Raw genomic sequence first — 11,068 nt, 5'->3', positions numbered from 1 at the left:
AGGTGAAGTAAATGCGACAATGTATTGTCATAGTACAAAACAAATATAATCCTCATAATAATTCATATAATAATATTTATGTATGATATTGTATTATAATAAAATTTATCTGGGCTCCAAAAAGTAAGTGTGAACTTGTTCACAAAAAAGTTTTAGTACAAATATATGTGGGCAAATATTGCTTTTTATTACTGTATTGTTGTGTTGGTGCATCAAAATAAAAAATGATCAAATATTGTTTTTGTGTTCATTTAATAAAAAAACTGTGGAAACAAGCCATCGTTCTTTTTAGATGTTTATTTTAATGCATTAACCATTTTGAATCTTTTTTGCTTCAATGGATGTTGATTCCTCTGATAAACAAAAAATAAATAAATAAAAAAAATTTCAAATACAATATTTAATAATCAAGATATATATAGAATATCATCAATAAACTGAAAAACACTGAGATATAATTTTTGTTGCCATTTCACCCAGACCCTAATAACCGCATACTTTGAAAAACATGTAGCTTTTTTTTTTTTTTAGCTTCAAGAAGAATTCTTAAATAGTTTAGTTTTGTGTTCCACTGAAACAATAACATAAAAGGGGTTTGGAACAACATGAGGATGAGTAAATAATGATAGAACTCATTTCTGGGGATAAATTATTCCTTTAAACCAATTTAGTTGCAACAATATGCACAAACAAACATTTAAGGGTTTTCTGTAAATCGCAACCAGAATGTTGATATGGTAATGAGTGACATTTACGAGTAATTCTGGAATTTTTGTTTTTCACGTGGAAGGTTCATGTAGGTCATGAGGGACGTACTGTATATCTACAAAGTAAACAAATGCAACAGTTCTTTCCTCTTACACTTTAGAGCAAAACAGTCATACATCTTTATATTAAAACAACAACAACAAAAAAAACGACCTGGCAGCATAGAAAGAGAGACTAAGAATTCTCCAAGGACAACTCCAACAATAATGGGCCTCCATGGACCCAAACATGCCCCAAAAAACTGCACGGAAAAGAAAAACCTTGGAACACAAAGGACAATAGTCAGTCTTCACAAGTAACGACTTTCCTGACTCATTATTCACATGACTCAAATTTACTGCACATCAAAAATAAATAAATAAAAATAATGAGTATTTTTGCCTTTATTAATTAAAACACCTAAATATCCTTGACACAATATACCTATACTTGAAGCAAAATGTAAAATTGTTTTCAGATAATGTATTTATGAAAATTAATAAAATATGATTTTGTGCACTATTTTTTTCCATACAAAGTGAAAGCCTTTTGTGTTCCATGAAAGAAAGAAAGCCATGCAGGTCTGAAAAAACATTAGGGTGAAGAAATGATGAAATAATTTTAATTTTGGGGTTAACTGTGCCTGTTTATTACTATGTTAATAAACCATGCTTATTTTTCTAGCTTGTTTTCATTTCAAAACCTCAAGAACTGTTGATAAATTTATGCTTAAAAAAAAAAAAAAGAAAAAAAAAATTATATATATATATATATGCCAATAGGGTAAGAAATCTATACTCAATTAAACTGATATTCTCTAAAAACAAGTCTATGCAATTTTGCTTTACCAGTAAATGTATCTTATTTCAACAATATTTTGATATTTTACTGGAAATCAAGACAAAAATACTGATTCAGAAAATTATAATTTTTTTGCAGTGTGCTTGTCAGTGACACCAGAACCTTTAAAACACTCTCAGAGCATTTTGTTTATTTAACAATTCACGTCACACCGTGTACAAAAGATCTTTCTCACACCATTTGCATTTGAATTTTATGAGCAACGAGTTTGTTAAGTAACCTACCTGCAGTCTCTGAGCCAGCTCGCTATTTTGTTTGGAATAGGACCTGAGGATAAAAACAAAGGGAACGAAAAATGAAAGTTACAAATAAATGTTCAACGTAATAAAACAATGAATTTCCTTAAAAACAGACAGAGCAACAACGGCAACCAGATCTAACTGAGTAAAGAGAAAATGTTCTCTGAACATGCCCTGTAGTCTGCGTTTCTCGTATTTTCTCCCTTTGCCTGAGAATGAGGCCTGTTAGAAACCTTTATTAGTCTTAATTGGTTTATCATGACTTGCATGGAGCTGAATCAAATCCCAGTCCAAACAGCCAAATCTCAGTAATTTCTCCCTGCTGTATTTATTTCAGAATTACGACTTGTAGTGCACCTTCCTACAGAGCTGCTAAAAACCCAGAGCCTCAAAGCACTGCATTGAAACTTAAAGATAACAGGGGAAACATTGCCAAAAAAAAAAATGAATACAAAATTGGCCATGTGGTTTGCCTCTAATAATACAGCTATTTTGTGTATAAAACGTTAGATGTCCATTTTCACAAGTAATTACTGTAATTCTCAGTATTACTGAATCTATATTTCAATTGGTTCAAATTTCTCAAAATGAAAAATTGTTCTCACTAATTTTATAGAGTGGTGCATTTTGCTGCAGCTCACTGCATGTGTTTTGCTCCCTGGCATAATGCACGTAAAAGTGTGGTAAAAGCGGTTCTTTGAAAAATAAAATGTCAACAATCAGATCTGCCAATCACAAAGTTATCATATTGGCACTAAAATCAATATTAAAATCAATGCGTCCCTAAAACCACAAACATACTTTACAAATCAAAAAATAAACTTAATAAACCATTGTCAGTTTTACTGAATCCTCCCTTGTTCATATTAAATAAAAAAAAAAAAAAAAAAATCAAGCAACCAAGTACACTTCTAGTTGTTTCAATGATTTCAAGCTTTACTTAATCCATTTGTGTTGGGACAACTTGAATATTTTTTGTTTGGTTAACTGAAACTGTGCAGGGGATTTTTAATTCCCAGCATGGTTTGCATGGCACTCGATATTAAGAGAACTTTTTAAAATTAAGGATTATATAATGTGTCTGTGCAAGATGAATATAAAGGGGGAGACGTATAGTGTTTAATGCTTTGTGTTGAGATTTAGATGAGTTTCTGTTCTACTGGAGATTTTGGGGTTACCATCATGGTGAAGAGCAGAGTTTGCGCATGCTCTATATTGCTTTACTCATTGAGCAATTGCTATGCTAATCATAGCATTGTTTTTTCCATTAGGATGCATTTAGCATGCTAACATTCAGTGTACAAGCTAGTTAATCATAGAAAGAGATTTGAGTTAATTTAATATGTCTAATTTAGTTGGTTTTACTCAATACAATTATGTTCCCTCTATTTGAAGTATTTAAGTTGAGATTAAATGGTAGTTTTAATTGAAGAAAACTCATTTTAATGTGTGGAACCAGTGTCCATGACTGACAAGTTCAGCCAGATTTTATTTATTTATTTATTTTTTAGCATACGCAGGTACGAATACGCAGATGCGAGCGAATGGACAATGCACTGCTAATGCGCGGCCCAGTTGAACTTTCTTAACGTGCATCCTTGCGTTACTGTGGTGTTAACAAACCTCAGCACTGAAGGGGTGAAAGAGTTACCTTCAAAAGTCTGTGCCATTAAACTGGATGTGTTATTCAGATAAGTTGCTATAAATATAGTGACTTTAACTTACTCAGCAATATTATCTTCAAACTGTTGCTGCATGATGACATTATTTGACTTGAAAGAGAAAATTCACTGAAGCGGACTGTTCATACTATTGTCTGTTTTACAGTGCCTTGCTGCAATGTTGAGAATGCAATGCATACTTGCATTGTGTTATGAATTGCGGTGACACATTTAGAAATGCAATAATGCACAAAATTGAGCTTGTGTATCTAGAAGCGTCTGCGCCCAAGTTCAGAATATTTTTCAGCCTTAATAGCGACAAGTAGAACGGGTGATTTATGAAATATTCAAGATATATGTCATTAGACTAGTTTTATGATCCTTACGATGTTTTAATTTAGACTCTGATTTAAACTTAAGCAGCAAAGATGGTGTTAGATTTGGTAAGTCTGATTCATTTAGATGAAATATATAAAACTGCCTCGTTTCAATGAATCAATTCAATACTCTGATTCAACGATTCATTTGAATCATCACTCAAAATTGTTCATAAAAGTCTGTGTGCAGCACTTTTCATATATTAACATGTTTTAGTAAACAAATATGAAAAACAGTTGGGTGAATTTATTTTTGAGTACATTTTTACTGTGTTTTAGGTCTTACATTAAACTTGCCTACAGTGGCTGTTTGGTTGAAATGATGATTCAGATATTGAGATATACAGAATATTGCTTAAAGGGCTGAAAAATGTCAAGATATCTATCTATCTATATATATATATATATATATATATATATATAGACAGTATATACAGTATCTCATCAGATTTTCAGCCCTTTAGGCAATTTACAATATGTTTCAATATAAAACAGCTACATACTTAGTAAATATAAATACTTCATACTTACCAAACCGTGACCACAGAAAAGTCATAAATTTGAATCTTTAGATAAGTACTGTACCTGGTTCAGCGACTGTCGAAGGCTTACCCTCCATAGGCTGGGCAGACGGCGGCTCTTCTGTGCCCTGGTCCTGTGACTCAGAAGCCTGCCAGGAGTCTCGGCTCTGAGCCCAGGCCCTCCTCTTAAATATGGCCGGGGGGGACTCGCACTCCTCCATGTCCTTAGCGTGGACGGGATACTACAGCGGGGGGCGGGTCACCTGCAGAGACATGTAGAAGGACGGACTCAGTTCTCAATTGCACGACAATGACCAGGCCCCCCTTCCAGAGGGATTGATGGCAGGACCTAAAAAGAGTGCACTCTAGACATCTTACATTCATTCACTAAATACAAATGCATTTAAACCAAACCTATGATGAACACATTATCTGCTTTTTTGAGCCCTTCAAGAACTTTGATGCATTTGTCAATGAAGTTTACAGTGTTAACAAAAAACACAAATACTGTATGCAGCGCTGATGAATTCATTCATAAGGACTCACATACAGAAGCCTACAGATGCCATACATTTTCTTGCTTTCTCGTGGTCGACAAAAAAATTTATCTTGACAAATCAAATAATCTTTGAGTTACCTTGAGGAAACAAGACACAAATATAAATGCAAGCAGCGATGATGGCCCAAGCAACCGGGGTTCATTTCCACTCAGTGGCTTTCGGAAAACAATGCATGATGGACACATACATTTTGTAGAGGAAAGCAAGACAAGAGCCTCAAAAACACATGAATATACAAAGAAAATAATAATAACATTTAATGCACTGCCATGGCAACACGAATTAAGATATCAAGTAATCCTTCACAATTTTACATCAGCTGTCTCTTGACATTATTCTAAACAATTTTGAAGTGATCTGGGTAAATGTTACAGAACTATTTCAAAGCATGTTGTCAGTGCCACACTTCCTGCTGTCAGGTGGTAGCGCTATGACCGTAAACCAAAACAGCCCCCAAGACCAAACATTCAGATGAATTTTCATCAAAATCACACAATGCACACAGAAGATATAAGGCACTTCCTGTTTCCCATTTTTCACCATAAATGTACTGCTTCGCCATGGTGACACCATTCAAAATTAAATAAATCCTTTCGCAATTTAGCATCTACAATGTCTTGGCATTATGTTGCTCAAATTTGGTACCAGTCAAATTAATTCCCTAGGAGAACTATTTAAAAGTTCAGAGCCTGCGATTTTCAGAAAATCCAAAATGGCCGACTTCCTGTTGGGCAGAGCTAATGCCTATAATTATGTAAGTTGTTCGGCTTGATGAGAACTATATACATACCAATTTTGGTGACTGTAGGTGAAAATGGGTGTGCTACAGAGTCCTCCTTGCATGTCCATTTTTAAGGGGGTGGTACACAATTTATAAGGATGTTAAGATTTCTTTTGGTAATACTTCTGGAGCACTCCAACTTTGGTGTTTTTTTTTTTTTCTTTTTCATTTTTCATATTTTTGGAGTCAAACCATTAGCATAGCAACAAGGGGTGCTATTCTAGTAATATACCTTACAACTTGTGTGTAAAAATAAATTAATGATGCTGCCACATTTCTAAGGTTATTTTGTTCGCTCTGTAGTTTTGCAGCAAAATATGCTAAAATTGTCATTTTGAGTGTCAACTGTCACTTCCCTACACAAGATAATTGATTGCTCGGTTAATATTGATCCATAGCATTTACTGTTTTGGCTTTGATAATCATTTATATGGATCTTCCTTCAGAAAAAGAATTAACAAAATCTAAAAATTCAGCCTGGAATGTCACTGAAATTTGGTTGATTTGACATGAAACAACCCATTTTCGTTTTGGTGATGTGACTGCACCTTCAGATGATTCTAACTGTGGCACAGTAGGCCAACAAATTTGCAAAAAATATATACATCTAAGTTTTTAGTATAACACCCTCAAAATGACTGTCTACCAAAATATGATCCCAAAATAAAGAATAGTTTATGTGGGTAAGGAATGGTTAAACATTCCACCGATCTGGGATACTGGTTGTTGAAATAGGTTTCTCTTAGCTACAACAAAAATTAGAGGGAACCTTTGTCCAAATATTATTTGCACATAAAATAAGAGATGAGGGCATGTGAAGGCAGGGACCACAAATGACCAGCACAAGAAACTAATAAAATCTAGAGAGATTCCTCTCCATACGTAGATAACCAGAGAGACAGAGAGAAAATGATGGGGGATGATGGGGGCTTGGTTGGGATAAATGGTAGAGTCGAAAAGTTTAAAAAAAAAAAAAAACACAAGTTAAGCAGGAAATGCCTGTTTAGTTGAAAGATTACAAGCTGGTGTTGAGTCATTTCCTGTTTTGGATCTCGCACATTCTGAAGGAACAGATGAGCTTGACCAAATGGGATGGATTAATAATTCAGTGTTCTAATACCCCACAGTTCAGACACTATTAATAGCATGTGGCTATTTTTAAACTCTTTTTCATATGCAAGCAGCAATACATTGAAAACTTAGTAAACCACCACCACATTTTATCAACAAAGTCTCATGGACACGAGGAAAATGGTCAACATCAGGGACTATCGCTGAATGATCACATAATCAAAATATTATGTAAGCAGGTTAAAGCACTTTCAATCGGTTACTATCACAAAATAAATCCTGTTAGGATGATCAGGTTCTTGCAGTGGCGAATTCTCAGGGCCAGCAAAGCCTTCTCTGCTGGCCTAACATGCCAAATAAATACATATTTTTATATTGTATTTTGTATGTATTTTTAATCGCTTTCCACTCTTAATTAATCTACAAACAAATAGAGAAAAACAAAAAGTTTATCCAGTCAGAATTTATTCCTTGATGCATACAAGCAAAGTGTGACAGCCGTTTCACAAATTGCATGCCCGAAGCTGAGCTCATTAGCAGCAGCAGCCGGTGAGTTTGAGCTCCACCACCTCAGGCCTTCAGAATTTCCACAGAATCCCTCAACAGTGTAAGTAAATAGGCATCTAAAGTCAGATTGTCAGATTCATCAGCCAATCAGATTGATTTATTTGTTCTTGGTGGGTGTGATCTTTAGGATATGTCCCAGTCGCTGGCCTTGAGTGACGCAATCACGCTTTAAGTGATGTACGTAATTTGAAAGCAAAGAGTGTGAGATCGTCATTACTGCAGCTATCGCCATTGAGAAAGAGATCCTTATGGATTTAAAAACACGAGATGTTCTGCATGACCATGTGATTGCCTAATTTATTAAACAGGAAAGGAGGACTGATTTTTACTTCAAGTAAATTGGTAAGTGCTTTTTGCATTGTTATAGCAGCATCAGGAGTTTTCTAAGTGTAAATTAGGCTGCTTGAGCATTCAGTGTCGGATCAAGTTTTGAAAAGTAGTGCTGCATTCCATTCAACTCGGAAAGCCGGATTTTACAACTTCCTTCTAGGAAAAGTGCAATGGAATGCATCTTTAAGTCAGAATTACAACTTGTAGGCTCGTGCAGAAATTCTCAATTCTGATTTCGCCGAGATGCAGGGGCATATCACCACACAAACATGTTGATACTCAGGGAGATATACAAAGTAAGTGATAAACATTCACTTTATTAAGTAATATCGATAAATGAGTTCGTTTCCACATTACATGATATTAAAGCTTGTTTAACAAATGTCAGCAGAAACAGGTGTATAAAACATGGTAAATTATAATCTCTTTTGCTAATCGTACACCTGAAGCACAAATGCTAGCGCTGCAGCATTGTTTATCAGTTGAGTTGCTAGGAGACATCTCTAATAAGAGTCAAACCCCTGCTAAGTTAACGGGAGCAGGGAATGGAATGCATTTATGGCCAGATATCAAGTAGGAATATCCCACATCCAATTTGAAATGGAACGCAACATAACCGTGTACCCTGACGAAACGAAATTTATTGCAAGCAACATTTAAATCGCAAATATTATTAGATAGATTTTGCCAGGTATTATAGACCTCCTTGGTAGATTTATATGAAAAATGATTATTTTTGACGTTCATTTCACAAAACAGTCATGCTGCAGTTAGAATTAGGCTTGCATGATCATCAAGTTTGGTTTCAACTTCTGGCTTTCGTGTGTGGACGTGTTTTTAAAATTTCAGTTGGTATTACTAGTTGACTGGCACATAATGTATGATTATGCATAGCATCTTATTCATTGTGAAACTGCGTTTTCTTAATGGCATGAATCACACTGAAGGCATAGACTTAAAATGCAAGGCCCGCGGCTGGGTTCTTGTAACACCTTAAGAGTTTATTTTGCTATAATGACCTGCTGACTGTACATGGTCCCAATTATTACTCTGAAACTTACTAAATAAATAAGTAAATGGACATAAATTATTGATCTGAGTTGAAATCATTCTATTACACAAGAAAGAGGCCAGTGATATGAGACAAGAAACTTGCACAGCTTTGTTTTGGTCATTACACAAAATCATACCACAGTACTGCGGTATTCTTTTTCTGATTTGTTGAAAAATGTTCCAGGGTGTTGATTTAACTAAATGGCATCACAGTTCCATATCACTTTGTTACATACTTTCCAAATTGTTACAAAGTTTTAAATAAACAGAATTTAAATGACCCATGAGCATTTCCATACCAGCCCTTACAAAAATCGAGAGTTCACTGCAAAATTCTCCACTGATCATTTTCACATGCAAATGAGCTTTGTGGCAAACTGTCCATTGTTGCCAAAGGTTTGCTGCAAGTTCACCACTTACCGGTGAAGAGGTGCACATTTCTGGCAAAAATTTGCGACGAATCACAAGCTCATGTGCAAGCGAAAATAACGAGTGGCAAAACTGTGGCAAATTTGTGGCAAGTTTGCAGCTAATTTGCCAGAATTCTAAATTTTTTGAAAGGGGGTATTTCAACATGATCACATGGGAAGTCGGTTTCCGAGAGTTCCAGTATTCTAGGATCGGCCACATTATGCAGACTCACTGACAAGCGGCATCTCATATCAGACATTTTTGCATTGGCTCCAGCATGTTTACTTTCCCTTGTACCGCGACCAGAAGCCTGTTGTGTCAGCAGCGTGGGAGACCCGTGTTTGGATCCTGCTTTGAAACCAGGAAGTAATTGTGTTCGCATAATCGGTGTCGAGTGCGAATCAGAGGTTGCACTTTTCCCACCTAACGTTACATTTTTACTTAAGTGATAACTATCAGTGAAGGTTTAGGTTTGGGTTGGAGTGTACAGTTTAGAAAATATGCATTCCTCTTCACTTTATTACAGCCTGTAAAGCTGAACACAATCTTGCATTTGGTGCCTCTCCCATTTCACCCAGAAAATGGAGCTCACATGTACCCATGCACCCAACAACACTTACTGCTTTGGCCACTGGGGGCAGTGTTTCGAATTTCGGTAAGAACAGACCAATTTAAGCTAAAGAAAGGTCTACCTGCTGTTTCCGATTTCACTGTGAGCTCAGTCTGGTTATTTTGTGGTCAGATTTATAAGGAATAATTGAAGGAATAAATAAAGAATTTTCTAGAATTTTAAACTAGATTTTGATAAATAGGCCTGGTAAGCCAAATCTAAAAGGGAAAACAAGAGGAAGCAATAAGCACAGTCTCAGTTTATGCTGCATATAGCCTATCTGTTTTTGAGTAAATTGTGGGAACCTACATCAGAGCTTTTGTTATTTTTGGACTCAAGTTTACTTGGAGAATGTTAATAAGAGGTGAATGATCTATTCCAGCATATAGACTCTAAAGTCATGTCAAACTCCCTTTTTCCCCTTTTAAAAGCTACCTCTACATTTACAGAACAAAATGATTAATTACACTAGCACACAAATAGGCCCTCTCTAATGTCAAGCTAAGGGCAATTTACATGTTACATTAGCAAAATCTTTGATCAGCCACAGTGATTCAAGCTGGAACACTGTGTCCCCTTACATCTGTCATGTCTCAAATTTACGCAAATGCTGCAAACATTAGTCCTAATACCAGTTTCAAACATGGCCACACAGAACATCTGACAATTCATTTTGCACTTAGATCAAACAAGTTAGTAGAGTGCCATAAATTAAAAAAAAAAAAAAAAAAAACCTATTCCAATACAAATATTATCAAAACAGAAAAGAGTGTTGATTGATTTTATTAAGAGACATTGCAAAGTCTTTTGTCCATAGTCAGCCACATGTTATACATGGGGAGCAACATGCTCAATTCCCTTTAAGTAGTTGTTAAATTCCATAAACACAGGCAAACTCATGCTCTCCACTCCATTTTGGACCTGCAATTTGTAAACAGTGTAGACGGAGTAACAAAGTCTGCTTAAAATGGACAGAGACTTGGGGAAGACAGATGGGGAAAGTAGTGACTTAACATGATGTTGCCCATGCACCATTCAAGGGGCAGATAGGGCATGCTAACTGAATCACGGCACCCCAGGGTGGAAACCTTTGCAGAAAACCCCACACAAGTAAAAGTGCAAACAGAAAATTCCAATAACTCCAGCCACCCAGCTGTAATTTTGTAATGGACCTTGTGTTATCTACAGTTGTGCTCAGAAGTTTGCATACCCTTGGAGAATTGGTAATATATGTACCATTTTTAAAGAAAACATGAGTGAGCTGGCAAAACGCATTTCT

At 35.6% G+C, this 11,068-nt stretch overlaps 1 protein-coding gene across 3 annotated transcripts in view; it reads right to left on the bottom strand.

Annotated features, from left to right (window-relative positions):
• The window catches only part of LOC127447905 (protein ITPRID2-like), an 85,337-nt gene that overhangs the window by 40,470 nt on the left and 33,799 nt on the right, over positions 1-11,068 (bottom strand). For all 3 annotated transcript variants that reach the window (XM_051710082.1, XM_051710083.1, XM_051710085.1), the window contains exons 2-3: positions 4,471-4,669; positions 1,833-1,875 (exon numbers count right to left, since the gene is read on the bottom strand). In XM_051710082.1, coding sequence (XP_051566042.1) covers positions 1,833-1,875; positions 4,471-4,627 — 200 coding nt within the window. In that variant the 5' untranslated portion in view covers positions 4,628-4,669. The remainder of the gene's footprint in view (positions 1-1,832; positions 1,876-4,470; positions 4,670-11,068) is intronic.

The sequence above is a fragment of the Myxocyprinus asiaticus genome, chromosome 11 (genome assembly GCF_019703515.2).
Source record: "Myxocyprinus asiaticus isolate MX2 ecotype Aquarium Trade chromosome 11, UBuf_Myxa_2, whole genome shotgun sequence".
Lineage (NCBI taxonomy): Eukaryota > Metazoa > Chordata > Actinopteri > Cypriniformes > Catostomidae > Myxocyprinus > Myxocyprinus asiaticus.
Note: the sequence above shows the minus strand (reverse complement) of the source record. Positions and strands in the feature narration are given on the sequence as shown.